Source organism: Episyrphus balteatus, chromosome 2 (genome assembly GCF_945859705.1).
Source record: "Episyrphus balteatus chromosome 2, idEpiBalt1.1, whole genome shotgun sequence".
Classification (NCBI taxonomy): domain Eukaryota; kingdom Metazoa; phylum Arthropoda; class Insecta; order Diptera; family Syrphidae; genus Episyrphus; species Episyrphus balteatus.
In genome coordinates this window covers 26268043-26285917 of record NC_079135.1, presented here as the reverse complement: position 1 = coordinate 26285917, position 17875 = coordinate 26268043, and the positions used below count along the sequence as shown (strand labels likewise).

General features: G+C 29.8%; 3 protein-coding genes across 3 annotated transcripts; all 3 read right to left on the bottom strand.

Moving 5' to 3' along the window:
* Positions 1–3852: 3852 nt before the first annotated feature.
* Positions 3853–5400, bottom strand: LOC129908124 (mucin-4-like). Its single transcript, XM_055984440.1, has one exon. The coding sequence runs from the start codon at positions 5104–5106 to the stop codon at positions 4063–4065; it is 1044 nt and encodes a 347-aa protein (XP_055840415.1). The 5' UTR covers positions 5107–5400; the 3' UTR covers positions 3853–4062.
* A 1629-nt stretch (positions 5401–7029) lies between these two features.
* Positions 7030–8431, bottom strand: LOC129908126 (pupal cuticle protein-like). The gene has a single exon (XM_055984441.1). The coding sequence runs from the start codon at positions 8107–8109 to the stop codon at positions 7093–7095; it is 1017 nt and encodes a 338-aa protein (XP_055840416.1). The 5' UTR covers positions 8110–8431; the 3' UTR covers positions 7030–7092.
* Positions 8432–9424: 993 nt separating this feature from the next.
* On the bottom strand, positions 9425–10532 carry LOC129908129 (fat body protein 2-like). Its single transcript, XM_055984445.1, has 3 exons — positions 10119–10532; positions 9879–10052; positions 9425–9817 (listed from the first exon to the last, which is right to left on the bottom strand). Exons 1-3 carry the CDS (start codon positions 10440–10442, stop codon positions 9545–9547), a joined length of 771 nt encoding a protein of 256 aa, XP_055840420.1. The 5' UTR covers positions 10443–10532; the 3' UTR covers positions 9425–9544.
* Positions 10533–17875: the final 7343 nt, after the last annotated feature.

Here is a 17875-nt window from a genome sequence, read left to right as displayed (position 1 = left end):
AAATAAAAACAATACATAAATGCTGCTGCAAGGAAAAAAATAAAAGAGATAAATTTAAATATGTACACATAAGAAACAAACTACTTATTTAAACAGAAACTAGAGAAAGAAATTGTGGTTAAGGAAACAATCTAGAAACTTAACACAGTTTTTAAGGAAATCAAATATATATAAATATGTAAATTTGAAAATAAAAACAAATACAGTTTCATTTAGTTTTTTTTTTTTCTTACAAAAAGAAAAGAGTATTTTTTGTCCATGCCTCGAAAACAAATCACAATTAAAAAACAAACTCCGATCATCAATTCTAATTAACATTAACTTAATAAAAAAATAAAATCGGACTGTGCGCGCGCTCTAATAAGCATAAATAATGGTAGTTTATATTATATTTGATTTAATTTTTTGTTGTTGCAAAAAAAACCACACAACATTTTCATTTTGTTTAAATTTACCCAAAAAAAAAACTTTTAATTATCATCATCGTTATCAGGAACAAAACAATACAACGCACATAAAAATAATTTATTTAAAAAACGCAGATAAAGTTATAGAGAACAAATTATTCAAATTAGTTATTATTTACCATTACCATTATAAATTTATATATGAATTGGATTCTAATTGTTGAAGCATGTTAATCAAAAAAACGCATAATACAAAATAATAAATAAAAAAAAAAAAATGATGATAAAAAGAAATTTATAGAGATGTTTATTTTTTTTCTTTTAGTTGATACATTTTTTTTAACATTTTTGGAACAAAGAAAAATACATATACTTGGTGTTTTATACTTTTTAAACTTGCACTCTATAAAACAATGCTTCAATTTGTCTTAACATTGTTGTTGTTGTTCAGAAAAAAAGATTTAAAAAAAAATATCCCAAATTGCGCGCTTATTTCTGTAAAAAAAAAAAACATAATAATTCTAACTTATTTTATAGTTAAAACAAAAATTATACAAAAAAATAAATACATAATAAAAAAATTTTCCACATGAAAACCAAGTTCAAATTAAGAAATTTATTGCAAAAATAAATTTAATAAAATTCTTTTTTTCTTACTTACACATTTTGTTTTGGTTCAATTCAAAGAAAAAAAGAATTTCTAAAAAAAAAAAATAATTAAATAAAAAAAAGTTGTATTATTAAAAAAAAAAATTACATAAACATTTATATATCCAGTTTTTGATTTGATTTTGCATTCTTCTTTGATGAGATTTAATACTTTATTAGAAGAAGAGTTTGTTTTTTTTTTAGAGTTTAAAGTTTATTATCATACAAAAAAACAAATAACATCAAAGGAAAAAACAACATATTTATGTAGTAATAATAAATATAATAATGAAATTGTGTATAGAAATCATACAACATGAAAGTATATAAAAAAAATCGAATTAATTAAAACAAAAGAAAAAAAACTTAATTTAACAAAACAGAACATATATAAGTAATAATGATATTGTATTTTTTTTTTTGTTTGGACTTTTTTTTAAATGAAAGTCAAGCAGAATGAAGAGTAAGTTTTATATAAAAGAAAACATTATGCATACAAATGAAATGAAAAGTTGTTTTTCTTTATAATTTTTCTTCGTTGAATTGGCGTTTAACTAAATTTTTTTGTCGTTTTTGTAGAAATGTCGTTTTATCAGTGGTTTCCTCTGAACATTACAAAATACACTCACCGAAATAATTATAAAGGCAGTCGATTTTTTTCGTTTTTAAACCATATAAAGGATATTTAATTTTTACTCCTTGCACGAATAAGATGACAAGTATATACTGGATTGTTTGCCACCCTTTATTTTTATTTAATTCGTTAAACTTAATTTTAAAAATTATTTTTTGAATTTCTGGTGCGAAATAATTATAAAGGCACAGCTGATTTTCATATTAAAAGTGTGGTTTAGCGAGATCAAATGCAACCAAAAGTAAGAAAAACAGTTGGAAAATGAATTTAACCCATTATGAACATTTTATAAGTAAAATTTTTCGGTTATTTTTAAATAAGGCGTGAAAAACTCTTGACGCAGGCAGAAATGGGCAAAATTAAGGCTTACCATGAAAATTGATTGTCCAACCGCGAAAAATCTGGAGGAGTAGAAAGGTCCGATTGTGTAATTGATAATTTAATTTACAAAGATAACAAGTATTGTTACCTAAAACGATAAGGACGGAAGCCTTTGGGTCGAGTGAAAATCAGCTGTGCCTTTCGCACCAGAAATTCAAAAAATAATTTTTAAAATTAAGTTTAACGAATTAAATAAAAATAAAGGGTGGCAAATAATCCAGTATATACTTGTCATCTTATTCGTGCAAGGAGTAAAAATTAAATATCCTTTATATGGTTTAAAAACAAAAAAATCGACTGCCTTTATAATTATTTCGGTGAGTGTACGATCTATCAAAACTGATTACAAATTGAAGAATTTAGTTTCTGATTTTTCTTAAGATTTTTAAAAAACGGATTAAAATGTATAACAAATAATCTAATCACACCGATTCTCCCTTACGCACAACCCGAAAAGTGTATAATCCAACATTATGTTCCAAATCGAAATAATGGTCTTATTCTAAAAAAGAACAATTGAATGATGGTCTTATTCTAAAAAAGAACAATTGAATGAAAATAATAAAAAAAAAATATAAAAAATGAGAGAAAAAAATGAAAAAAAAAATAAAAAATGAGAGAAAAAAATGAAAAAAAAAATAAAAAATGAGAGAAAAAAATGAAAAAAAAAATAAAAAATGAGAGAAAAAAAATCAAAAATGAACAAAAAAATGAAAAAAGAACAAAAAATTAAAAAAACGACAAAAAATGAAAAAAGAAAAAAAAAATTTAAATACAAAAAGCAACTCAAAAAAACAAAATAGGACAAATAAAAATTGAAATACAGAAAGACTTAAACTTCGAGGAACTTTTATAACATTTTTCATTATAATGGCGGGTTCGCATTGGTGATTTGTTACAAATCTCCTATTTGCATAAGATTTATCTTCTATATGGATTTCTTGATAGTTCGTAACAAAAAGCGCTAAACCTTTGAATGAAAAAAAAAAAAAAAAAATAGAATGTTACAGGGGTTTGGGGTCATAATTTTGTCGGGACCGAAGTTCTTTTTACCACAATTTATGATTTTCGACATTCGTTTTATTTTCGAAATCTGCTTTTTTCAAATTTCTGGGATGGAATGGGCTAACGACACATGTTGTAGGCCCCGTAATTCTGTATTTCTCCCTTCAACGTCAAAATGGATCGATTTATTGATTCACTTTCAACTTGTTATGAAGCGTTTTTTTCGTACTTTTTAGAGGGGTTTTTGGAACAATTTCCAATCATAGCTTATAATTTTTTTCCTAAACGGTTCCCGCGATTTTGCTTAAAATTAGCTTTGAAGTAAATTTTATTAATACAAAACAAACATTATTTTCAAATATTTAGAATTTTTTTTAGGTCCTTTCATATCGAAGTGTGTTTATGTATGTATGTCGAAAATGTTTCGGTGATAGAGCATTTCGAATTCATGACAAAAAATTCTTCGGAAAATTGGAGATTTCAAACTTCCTCTTATTTCTTGTTCATTATAAAACCAAGTTGTAATAAAACCAAAACATACACGAACTAGAAGCATTCCATTTTCAACATTTTTGTTTTAATAGATTTTGTGCCTTGTATAAAACATGAAATAAATACATAATATAAATGACAATTAAAGTACATAATGTTTTTTTTTTTACCATAAACCATTTACAATGAACAGAGATATATTATTTAAAGAATTCAAAGGAAGTCATAGCTTAGAAAAGGATGCAAGAGAGGATACAACAAAGAACTTATAACTTAAACATTGATTATAACAGGTACGTATACGAGAGTTGTTTTTTTTTGTTTTTCTTTTTATATTAAACAAACATGAGGCTTAAAGTTAAAAATATAATAATTAAAAAAATTGGCAAAAAATTAAAATTAAACGAGTATTTTTTATGTTTCCTAAAAACTAATTGATTTCACAATTCCTTTTGATCACTGGTCGTTTGTTTTTTGTATAATGCTTTTTATTTCTCAATGAAGTCCTTGAGTCAGAAATGACGAAGTCAAAGAAATAGGCAGCGTGCGGCTTATTGTTTGACTTGATGTAGCTCGAAGAGTTGGCACAGCGGTTAAAATTGAAGGCGAAATGATGCTGTATCCATGAGTTGGTGTCGAAACTCTCAGATATGATGTCGATGGTAGACGAAGTGATGTCAGTGATAGTGGACGCAATTGAGATGTAGTAGCTGGAGTGATTTCAGAGAAACGCATGGCATCGTTGCTTGAAAGGTCTCCATTTAATTGGAGACTCCTTAGAGAGCTCAAGTCGGATAGAGTAGGAAGAGATCCCAAACTAAGACCACTATTTAGGTTAAGACCATTGAGATTGCTTAATCCACTGCCAATGGAAGTGAGACCATTTGTGGAAAGTCGAGTAATTTCAGCATTGCCATTACCATTTCCATTTTCACTAGTACTCTCCGAAGATGATTGCTGAGCTGAGCCATTGCTAGATTCTGCGGGTTCATTGGTTCTTTCACTTGAGCTTTCCAATCGATTTGGACTTTCAGTTTCAGGCGATGTAGCTGCTTCCCGAGAGCTGGCTTCTTGGGAACCATTAGATGATTGTTCAGCCTGACCTTCACCTTCTTCAGGTTGTTCAGCGGCTCTTAATTCAGCTTCTCTGAAAGCAGCTAAATGTTCAGCCTTGGCCATGGCAACTTCGGGAGTGTCCTCAACTGGCTTTGGAGCAGTCTTATCATCAATCGGAGCTTTGGGCAAATTAGTAGCTGAAGCCTGGAATCCATTTGCACTATCAGCTGTGTACTCGACAGTCTGTAACTCTCCATCAGCATCCACATAGCTATAAGATCCACGAGTCACTCCATCTAGGGATTTGTATTCAGCCTTCGCCGAAGGACCTCCACTATATCCATATGAATACTGTCCTAGGCCATCTTGAGCATGGTATTGTGTGGTAATTGGAATGGCAGCAGTGTATAATGTCGGTGAGAATTGCACTACCGATGCACTACCAACTGCCAAAATGATGGTCAGGACAAGGAATATCTTCATCTTTTCAAAATGAGAATCTAGAATGGCTATAGTTTATCAATATGAAACAAACTCTGAACTGATTGTGAGATGAGATCACAAAGCCAACTGATGTCTTTTTTCCAAGAGCATCTGACTTTTTATATTCCATCACTCTCGAATGTGGTATACTGGCTTAAGCCATTGTTAGATGATAGTTTCATTAGAAGCAAACAACTGACCTCGAATTTGTGTCCAGAGCTATAATGCTGGACCTGCATCGCAGATGATGAAGGTATCAAATTTCCATTCTATCCGCAATGCAAAATATGTGTCGCCCTGGCCGGCAACAACTGCGTAAGACCATATCGAATGGCGCGAGCAGAGATTTGATGAAATCTTTTTTGCTGGACAACGCAATATTTTCGTCTGGGATTGTGCTGTAATAATTTTGTCTGTGAATGAATTTGATAGCTAAGGATTATTAAGAACTTAAAAACGCATTTGACCTAGTCAATTGACAAATTCCAAAAAATAGATAAGTCAACATTCACTTCCTGCGTACCTAAGTACCTTTATTCATTCAAAAGTGATTTAAATGTAATTCGATACCGATTTGTTTAGTAGAAGTGACCTGCCTACATCGTTGCTACTTGGAACTCATGAAAGAAGTGCTCTACGGAAGAATTATAAAACAATAAGATTGTGTCTTAAAATTAAGTAGGTACATAGTATACAAGAATGCATTAACGCCACCTTGTATTTCATAATAGTTTGTGTCAAAGCTGGATTTAGCTAATGTATACAAAGTAAAGGTATATCAGGTTGTTAAAATACATTGTGTCAGTGTTCTTGCTTTTGGCGGAATGGAATGCTTTTGAAATAGGTAATTATTTTACAAGATTTGCTCTAGTTACTTGTTTTTTTTTTTTTATTTTATATTAATTCTTGTATCTCTTCTCTGCTTTGAAGAATAATTCTCATCAATGACCAGTTGGAAGGTTGTTGTCATAATAAAACATGTACTTTGACACCGGTATTGCGGTTGTCGATTAGCTATCGGATGAACAACGACAACGATACAAAAAAAAAAAAAACAATATGATGTACTTTTAAAAATGTTTTTAAAATGTGGGTACAGTTGAGAAGCATGTTATTTTTTTGTTGTAAAATAATGCAATCCAAGGCCAAGACTGAATTTTACTATAATTAGGATTATCATACAATTTTACAAACCGACTTCTATGAATCTAAACTTATAATATTATGGTTTTTATCATGGACGTTATAGTCAAAACTGGATGAAATTGAAATGGGACCACATTACCATTACCAGCTTTAAAATACAAAAAGAATCATCAAATCATTATGTGATAAAAAATGAACGATTAACGATCTTAAAAACTCGCTTTCTTTCTTATTCATTTTTGTTATGCTCATGATGTAATGGAATAATTTTGTTTTTATATCTTGTTTCATTTAACTACTTGCTCCTAGCTCCATTTTACTCAGAATGAAATATGTAATTCCAATGTAATTGATGAAATGTTTTAAAACTGAATCTTACTGGAAGAAAATTTCGTTCATTTTTGCCAGTGACTAAACTTACCTTCACTTTAAGCATTTTCTTTCGGTGCTGTTAAGAAAAATACACTCTTTAATCAGTATGAAAGATTGTCTTAAAAAAAAATTTTCTTTTAGCTTTTACTTGATCTAAAAAGTGAATATTTTCAAATTTATTTTTTTGAGGATTTTTCCGACTGGAACATTTACAAAAATGATGCAAATAGCTTAAAAAAAACTTATTTATTTTTGCAATGATTGGTCAATATAGCTAAGACTTAGCACTGTTTTTTAATTGCCTATCTTAAACCAAAGGAAAAGCAAATGAATAGTTTTTTTTGGGAATTAGAGATCGAAAATTTGGCAAAAAAATATAAAACAAAAAAGCGTTTTTTTAATAACAAGTTTTTATTAATATGTATATAAAAACGAATGCAGAGCACAATTATTTATATCAGCTTCAACTTAATAGTTAACTTGACCATATTGCCTTGTTGGATTGCTGAAATAATTATTACGTGGAGCTGAATTCTCCTCCTCATCTTCGAAAGCAGCAGAACCTGCTGCTATTTGAGCTTGACGGAATGCCTCGAAATGTGCCTTTTTAGCAGCAGCAACCTCTGGGGTATCTTCAACATTAACTCCGAGTTTGTGTTGATTAGTTTGTGGATAAGTGACAACTGGAATCATCTCAATATGTTGACCATATTCGACATTCTGTTCATATGTTTGTGGAACATACATAACTGCATGAGCTCTTTGTCCATAATGTGGAACACTTGGTTCAATAAATCGTGGCCCACCACGAACAGCTGGTTGAGCGATTGGAACTGGAACAATTGGAGCGATCTTTTGATAACTTGGAACCATTAAGTATGTGTCTTCATATTCAATTGGACCAGATACAGATGCAGCCTGCTCAGCACGACGAAGGGCTTCAAAGTGAGCAGCTCTAGCTGCAGCAACTTCCGGAGTTTCATGTACATTTACTCCAAGTTTATGTTGGGTAGTTTGTTGAACAATTGGTACCGATTGATGATGATGGACTGGAGTTGGTTGGTATTGAACGGTAGCTGGGCGACGAGTTGGTGATGGTGTTGCAGGAGGACTGTAAACAGCTGGGACATGATGTTGCTGATGTTGATGATGAACACCCGAAAACGAATCAGGATATTTTGATGTTGAATTTGCAATAGCTGTTGCTTCTTCAGCATCACGAAGAGCCTTATAATGAGCCGATTTTGCTGCTGCAACTTCGGGAGTATCATGAACGTTTAATCCCAACTTGTGTTGAGTAGTTTCTTCAACTGGTCTTCGTGTTTGGTTAAATGGTCCAGGATTATTTGCAATAATTGTTTCGGCACGACGAACTGCTTCGAAATGTGCTGCTTTAGCTGCTTTAACAGCTGGTGAATCTTGGTATTGAGCCTGTGATATACCAAGAAGGGCACACATTACCAAACAAGAAATGAATAATTTCATTTTTAAAAAGTTGGTGATTGATTTATTGAAAGAAGTGTAACTTTTGAAGAGGCAATTGCAACTGATATCGATAGAGTGTTTCCTAATGGTTTATATAGGACGAGCTATTCAGAAAGAGGAACATTTTACTAATGAATTCTTAATTAGTTACATTTTGACTTTGTTTGAAACTTGTTTTTGAACAGAATCTAGGTAAAATTCTTTCGAAAGTAGTGTTTCTAGATGAGGTATAAATGGCAGACATGAAAAAAGGACAAAGAAAATATGTTAAACGAAAATTAGAAAGGTGCTATATCAATTTTTTTCTTAAATGGCGCCCGGGTTCGACACTTCCTCATTTAGAATTTGTTGTTGTTTTTTTTTTTTTTTTAGTAAAAATTAAGTGTTTTTTAAACAAAAACAATTTTTTATTTAAATTTTATAAAAAAAATGTATGGAAGTGAGGGAAAATCTTCCATCGTTTTATCGATATATGCAATTTTCTCACAAATTGACTTCAAACACAAAACAAATATTTTGAACAACACCTACAATATTAAAATAGGTACACATTTTAAAAAAGTTAGAAATTCATTTATATCTGTTAAATTTAAACCAAATAAATTTAAGTAAGAGTTTTTGAAAAAAAAAATGTTCCCTAAACTCAGAATTTTGAAAAAAAAAAAAAAAAAATACAAAAAATTTAAACGACTTTTTTAAACATCTTCGTACTAAAATATGAATTTATTTAAAAAAATTTTGTTTGTTCAAAAATATTGTTAGCTGAATTCAGAAGAAAAAGGTAATATACATACATAAAGGTGGAGCGATTTTATTTTATTTTTTTACTTTAAATTACTATGCCAATTCGAAAATAAAAAACAAAAATAAAGTCACTCTACCCTAACATACATATCTATAACAAAGTTTTGAAAAAAAAAAAAAAAAATCAAAAATTACTTCAATTTCATTGGAAATAACACTTTAACAAACAAGACCTTCAAACTTTCTCTACCTTCAACAATAAAAGCTGTTGAATGAAGACAAATTAACTTACAAAACTTGGGTTCTGAAAAAGAATAAGTTAAAACATTTTTCAAAAACTTCTATTAAAAAAAGTTCTTGAAAATTAAATACTTTTTGATATTTTTTATGAAACTTGATTTTTTTAATTCAAACAAGAATTAAAATATGGGCAAGAAATTAAATATTTTTTTTGTGTTTGAAGTGAATTTGTGAGAAAATTGCATCTATCGCATGAACGCCGGGATCCCTAATATTGCCATTTTTTGAGCTTTAGTTACTCCACTATATAATTATAACAGAAAACAAAAAATTATTTCAAGAACATTTTTATTAAATAAAAAACAATGAATTCAGTGAGATTAAGTCCAGAGAATTTTCAAATGCCAAAGTCATTTTAAATTGAGTTGTATCATGATATCACAAGTTTTTTTTACAATTGCCAATGGGTGTTCAATGAAACTTCCTTGAGGTTGCCCAAGTTTAGAATGTACAAAGCACCATTTTTGTTCATTTCAATAGCCTTCATTAGATTAAGTGCAACATCTTCAGGTTTTTGTTGTTTGGCAGCCAACATTTGTTCAACCAATTCCTTGGTGGTATCCAAAGTTGTCTTATCACGCAAGTTCATCATGAGTTCTGATTGAGTTAAGCCTGGAAGAGCAGCAATCATTGAGACTCCAGTGCGTCGTTGAATGGTTTCGTCCTAAATTGTTAAAAATACTCATTAAACTCACTCAAATTTATTGGACAATTCTAAAACTTACGCTCATTGAACGAGTGAACCCAATGACTCCATGTTTGGCAGCTGAGAATACAGCCAAAGCTCCATTTGGTTCCAAACCATAAACAGAAGCAAGGTTAACAATAAGTCCACCACGTCCCATTTGGGTTTTGTCCATCAATGGCAAGGCCATAAGGCAGGTATTGATCAATCCGGTCTTGAGAAACATTCATAAATTTTACATTAGATATCTTAAATAGGTTTTGAAATCACTAAGTTTTACCAAGTTAACAGCAATAGTTGTTTCAACATCACGATCCATCAGCACTCCAGCAGAATTGATCAAAAGATCGATTTGCTTAATTTGCAAAGCGATATCTTTCATACCCTTTTCGATGCTTTGACGGTTTGTGATATCCATTTGAACCGATAGTACGTTAACGTTGGAAGCTTCAGCTTGAAGTTTGCGTAAGTTTTCCATGTTTTCCAAACGGCTGACAATGACCAGATTGGCAATCTTCTTCTTTAAGAGAAGGCGAGCAGTGGCCATACCAATGCCACCATATCCTCCAACGAGAACAACATTCTTTCCAGCTAGATCCATCATGATGAATAAAGTGTTTTATTTGTTTAACAAGTTTAAGGATTTAAAGAAGAAGATTCACTTGACAGTGCAGGACTACAACTGATTTTGATACTTGATGGAAGCTGTATTTATACGTGATTTGCTTTTTGAATGCAAATTTTGAAAAGTATCCATTGTTGATGATAATAAATAATAATTGTTTCTGTGTACTGATAAAGATGATTGCATCAAAATATTGTTGAAATATTAAGGTTGCCATGGCCTTTGAATAACGGTTTATCAGAAAACTCAAAAATTTATGCAAAACAAATATAACGTTTTGTTTTCAACTGCACTGCATCTTCTATTGTTTTGGTTTGTGATAAGCCTCTTTTGGGGATCGATGTTAGTAACCTTGAGTGGCTTTGTCATAGGGGAATTTGTTTGGTAGGTGTCAATTTATTGTATACAAAAATTGAGATAGCAAGAAATAAAAAAAAAAGTAATATAATCTAATTGGAGAAATCGTATGTTAAATATGATTTTAAAACCTGTGCTATTAGGCCTTCTCAGAGATAGAGATTTTAGTACTTTGTGCACTTTTAAGCAATGTAAAAAGAACCGACATAAATCAAAATTAATGCAGAAATGCAAATGAAATGAAATAATTGCATACCTAATCCATTCAAATTCTAAAAATTAATACCTATACTGCCCATAATTTCGTAAAGGCCCTATCTACAAAATTTTCGATTTTGATTTTTTTACATATTTGGAGTTAGGGCATTGTCTCTGATTTATCCTCATTTATTTTTTTAGCCTAGGTCTTCAAATACGTCAGAAAATTGAAAATGAACTTTTGATTTTTTTCATTTTTATATGAAATTTGCGATATTACATTTACTATTTCCCTCTATAACTCAGAACTAAGAAAAGTGTAGTTAGGGCCTTTACGAGATTATGGGCAGTATAGGTATCTCAGATCTATTATACAACAATCGAGAAAGGCATTGTAAATTCTGTAATAGAGTGAAATATTATAAAAGGTGTTCTATTTAATAACATTTTTTATTAAATTTAGACGATGATTATGCTTTAAACTTAACAACTAAAACGGTTTTTACATGTACTTTTACGTTTTTGGAAGTAGATTTTGAGGTTGTCTTATATTTTAGAAAAAAGTTGCTCTTTTAGTGAACTATTTTAAACGCATAGTTTGGAAGTATTTAGAAAAAAAATTTACTATAAACCTTCCTACATACAAAAATTTACTTTTAAACTTTTAAACCTGATGAGAGGAAAAATGTTCGAACTGCTAAACGCTTAAAAATGCTGTCATAATTTTTAACATTACCTTTGGAATAAGGCTATAACAAGAAAGTTAGTTCAAAAGTATTTCGATATGTCTTTCGTATGTCACATAATTTGTTATATACAAATATGTGACGTTACCAAAAACCGTATAAAACCTTATTTTGAATACAAAAAACATTAAAATGTAATCAAAAGTATTAAAATATAAGAAATTTGTATTTAAAACTAATTCCTAAGCCACATAACTTTTAACTTTATCTTGGTAAACTCAGAGAAAAAAATAGTCATTTTTAACTATTTTTTAAAAACTATTTTCATTGTTAAAATCGGGATTACTATTTTTAACCCTAGTTTACATCCCCAAAAAACTTACTACTTTTCTTGCCTGGGGTGTGTTACACCCCAACAGTTTTAAGCGCATATATTTGTTTAAATTAATGTTCTGGTGCCTTATTTACGTTTTTTTATCAATCGAGTTGACATTAAAATTGTTTTTGTTTGTGAACACCTATATTATCGGCAAAAATTTAATCGATGTTGTAGAGAAGTGCAAAAAGCTTTGGAATTTACCAAAATTAAGTATGAAAATATTGTTTTTTAAAAGTTAAATAACATTGTAAATGTACCTATTTTTTGTTTTAGTGTCTAATTTAGATAAATTATTGAAATAATATAATAAGGGTGATGAAAAAGAAATTGCAACACCGTTGAGAGCAATGCTAGACTTGGGTTCCAAAACCCAGGAAACAAGTTGTGCTGCTTTCAACACAGCACATTGTTGAAAAAGCGGTTTGCGTACCTCAAAATAAACCTGCCATGATATTGGACTATAACAAAACAAAAGGAGTCGACGTGTTTGACCAAATGGTATATTTATAAATTCATGTTCTCAGCAAACCAATCGGTGGCCCATGGTTGTATTTTACAATTTGTTAGATGTTTCGGCTTTCATTTTTACCCTCATTCAAGTTATATAAAGTTATTTAGAAAAGAAAAGTTTATCCAACTTGCAGAAGAACTAATGGAAATGGAGTTGGACAGTGGCGTATTGAGGGGGGGGGCTCAGGGGGCTCAAGCCCCCCCCAAGCCTTCCAGATCATGTTATTTTTTACATAATTTCATTGTAATGTATATGCTTCACTGAAACTTGTTCGTAAATCTTATAGATTTAGAGGCAGCTCACATGCTCGAGCCCCCTCCAAGTTCTGAAACGGCTATTTGTGTTTGTTTGAGTAAGAGCCTTAGCTGTAGCTGGGGGTTGGGTGGTTTTTTTCGGATTTAAGTCCAATTCGAAATTCTTCAGATCACTTTTTAATATAATACGTACGTCGAATATCATCACCGTGTAATTTTGCAAAAGTTCTTATGCAATCTCGATAAACACTTTTTTCAAAAATTATATACTTCTCAAAGCTATTGGAAATAGAAATATTTGATATCTCAAAATCTTAGTGGTCAACATATGTAACTAATGGTTTCTTTCAGCAAATGCCAGTTTGGACTTCGAATTCGGATTATAAAAGCAACATATTACGAAAAAATATATATTTCGAATTAAACATCTAAAATAATTTAATGGAAAATTAGTTTCTAGGCTTTCACTTTCTGCATTTTTCACTCATTTAGATTTTCTGATCGAATTCAATTCACATTATTTCTGTTTGTAAATTTGGTGCCTTTTTTAATGAATCTATAATTTTTAGACAAAATATTATCATAACTTATTTGTGTCTCCTTATTTTTTCTCTTGAATTCTTCTTTTTTTTTTCATTAAAATTGCCGATAAAATTGCATCCAGCAGTAATAATTTAACTTCAGAAACAAAATTAAAAAGGATGATCCTTCAGCTATGACAGTTCGAAGCAATTTCGAAGTTTTTGAAATTGATCCAAATGAAGAATATGATATTTTATTTCACGTGAAATCTAAAAGTGATTTCAATTCACTTTCGGTCGAATTGCGGAACAAGAACTTTAAAAACAGGAGACAGCAGTACGAAGCTGTCGACGTCGAGAGCAGTTAAATGCTACTATACCACTTTCAGTATCGCAGCACAGCGCTTCACTCTCGATCAAAGGTGAATAAAATAGAGAGAAAAATTTTTCGTACCCCTCTAAAAAATGTTTGAAAAATTTTCTAGCCCCCTCCAAATTTTTTTCTGGATACGCCACTGGAGTTGGATGATTGTTTGCACCCTTCTATAAAAAAAAAGTTTAGCTAGTCTTTATGCTCACCGCACTATGAAAAGATAGTCGCAGGTTTTTCGTTTAGTTGATAAGAAGCTTCCACGAAAACAGGTATTGCTTGTTATAAAAACATCGTTCGTAAAAATGCCACCTTTGTCCCAGAGCAGATGACAGGAAATCGAGATGCGATGTTTGTGAAAAAACACTTGTCATCGCCACATCAATACAGTTTGTACTAAATTTCTCCCAGAACTTCGATCTATACCAGAATAAGTTTACGCATCGAAATGTTAATTATAATTTACTTATAGTTCATGAAAAATAAAATAAACACTAAAAAAAGTTGATTTAATTCACATTTCGATCATTGGGGTGCAACACACCCCAGGCAAGTGTGGACGACCTTTTTTCACACGAAATTTCCAAAAAATCAAGTTGAAGCTCTTTGATAAAATGGAGAAGAAAACTATTCACAAAAAAGAATTTTGTTCACTGATTTTTTATCCCAAGTCGAAAAACTGATTTTCAAAAAAGTTGCAAGCATTTAAAAGTCGTCTGGGGTGTATCACACCCCAGGATGTAAACTAGGGTTAATAGTTAAATCTAGTTATTTGTGACTATTTTAATAGTCAATCGAAGTATTTTTCAAATAGCCAATTTAAACTATTAAAATAGTTATTTATGACTATTTAAATAGTAAGATGGAGGGAGGGGCTATGGGACTATTCAGTGCATTTTTTAAATTATTTTTTAATTATTTTTTTTACTTTGACATTATAATAGTTATTTATAACTATAAACATACATAATAATTAAAAATGACTATTTAAATAGTACGTAATTACTACGGAATAGTCAATTTACACTTTTTTAATAGTTATTTTAAACAATTTTGTTTTGGCATGTGACTATTAATTAAAATAGTCATTTTTTGACTATTTCGTAACTATTTTCTGTTAAAAAACAGTTATTCGCATAGTTATTCGTACAAAGAAAACAAATACCGAAATCATCCAAAAATTCCAAAACAAAGTCCTTCGTGGAATAGTTAATGCACCTTGGTACATATGAAATAGCGATCTACATCGTGACTTACAAATAGAAACGGTTACAGAAGTTGTTAAAAAATACTCTGTATCGCATAATCAGAGACTGCAAAGTCATACCAATTCTGAAATGGTGTCCGTCTTGAATACAAGAAACCATGTTCGGAGATTAAGAACCAAGCCTTATGGTCTAAAAAAAACATGGGCAAGTATTAAAAGTTTAAACTTCCCCCAAAGTGATTTTACAAAGTTAAGAAAGAAAAATCTGATGTCGATCTCTCAAGATTGGTCCTGATAAAGAAGTGGTTTTAGTGGTTAAGAGTCCCACACTTTTGAAGATTTCCTCCCTTCAAAAAAAAAAAAAAAAAATTCAAGGTAACACTTCTTTATTTTTTCTCTGAATGTAAGAATTGAAATTGAATAATCGTCTTCTTTTTTTAATACAAGAATATTAAATTAAAATCAAATTGTTTTAAAAATATAAACGACAAAGGAAGTAATTTTTAAAATAGAAATGAAATTTCTTGTGTATGTTTTCATGGTTACAGTAACCTGAAAAAAGTACCTAGTATTTTGTAAAAAAAAATGCATTTGGTAAATTTGTACTAGTTCGAATTCGCTTTTTAATATTATTACTTGAGAGTAATATAACCTTTATTAAATTGTTTATAAAATTTGCTTATATTATAGCATTCGCACTTTTATTTAAACTAAACACAAATTATTTAACCTTTTCACAAATATATTTCACCTTTTAGCAAATATATTTCACCTTTTAGCAAATATAATTAAACTAAAAGCAAATTAATTAAACCCAAAAGCAAATTTAATAAAACTAAAGCAAACTATTTAAACTTTTAGCAAATCTATTTAAACTAAACGCAATCTGATTAAACCTTATCTAGAAAAATCATTTGGTATCCAGCTATGAACAAGGGATTAGGATTTAGAAGCTGTCCGTAGCACTAAAATCAACGAAACACCCCAAAAACCACAATAAAACCCTATAAACAAAATGTGCATTTCAGTTAATATGGGAAAAATCTATATATAGCATTCGCACTTTTATTTAAACTAAACACAAATTATTTAACCTTTTAACAAATATATTTCACCTTTTAGCAAATATATTTCACCTTTTAGCAAATATAATTAAACTAAAAGCAATTATAATTAAACTAAAGCAAACTATTTAAACTTTTAGCAATTCTATTTAACCAAAACACAAACTTATTTCACCTTCTAAATTCTTATCCCTTCTTCATAGCACGATATCAAAAGCCTTTTCTAAAAAAGGTTAAATCATTTTGCGTTTAGGTTTAATAGATTTGCGAAAAGTTTAAATAGTTTGCTTTAGTTTAATTATAATTGCTTTTAGTTTAATTATATTTGCTAAAAGGTGAAATATATTTGCTAAAAGGTGAAATATATTTGTGAAAGGTGAAACTAATTTGTGTTTAGTTTAAATAAAAGTGCGAATGCATTATATAACAACAAAAGAAACTCCACCTAGGATTTGATGCAGTTTTGAAGAGGGGTTTATTTTCAGTGTAAATCTCAGTTTACTTAATTTTTTGTTGGTAGGGACATCAGCTATTTAAAAAATTGCGTTACTCTCAATACCCGAAAGCGACTTGTTGCACAGAAAATTTGCTGATTTTTTCGGTTTGAAAATACAATAATTATATAGTATAGCCCATTAAAGAAAAAAAGACATTTTCTTTAATCGAAACATAAGCACGACGGACGACTTAAAAGAAAGATTAACAGGGACCATAACTTGGTTGCAGTTATTGAAGTAAAGTTGATAAAAGTAGATTGCCCTAGCAATGTTATTAACATTATTAAAATAGTAAATAAATAGTTTGATTAAGTTTAATTATATTTGCTTTTGGGTTTAATTGATTTGCTTTTAGTTTAATTATATTTGCTAAAAGATGAAATATATTTGCTAAAGGGTGAAATATATTTGTTAAAAGGTGAAACTAATTTGTGTTTAGGTTAATTAAAAGTGCAAATGCTATATTTATAATGAATAATTATTTTCAATAATGTTTTGTTCCATTTTTACTAAGAAGTAAGAAAGTAAATGCCTTAAATAATAAATTATAAAAAAAAAATATATTTAACAGAACAACCTTGTAGACCAAGAGCCCCACAGCAAATTTTGGAAGTGGAAGTATAACCAAAATGTGAGTATATGCAGTTTTATAGCCTTATGTGCTCTAATTACGTATTCAAGGTCTTGCAGCTTTAAATCGCGGCTTTATATGGTTTTTGGAGGGTTAAACAACGCGAGTTGTTTCGAGTTATATCGTTTTCGAGTTATATCGGTTCTTGGGTGCAGTTTTCTTCACATTTCTCTTTCTTTGCCAAACTTCAAGATTCCAATTTTGTTTAAACAAGTATTACTATCGCTAATCGTTGGTTCATACTTATTTCTGTTTCTTTAAACTTTTTTTTTACTTTGATATCATTTTATTTCTAACATTTTGTTCTTTTGACTTTGAAAGAGTAATTAACTCTCTAAAAACTACTTGTCAGTCTTATCCGTTTTTCATTGACAAAAAAGTGTTAGATAATATAGGAGTACAATCTAAATTAAACTAAAATGTACAACACCTTAATGTTTAAAAAAATGTTCCACATATGCCACAGTGACCGTTTAAGTTTGAAACTTTGAAAATCGATACAAATTTGTTGTCAAAATGACTATTTTGCGTGGTAAAGCGTCAAACCATTTTTAAAGAACTAATTGTAAATATAACCTTGTTTAAAAAATAGATGAGTAAATTTTTTTTCCTTCATTAGTCAATTTAGAATTATTGCTTTTCATCTCATTAATTTTAAAAAACTAGATAATGTTTTTAAAAAGACAACTTTTAATCCAATTAGTACAAGAAGATAAGAAGAAATTAAAAAATTATAT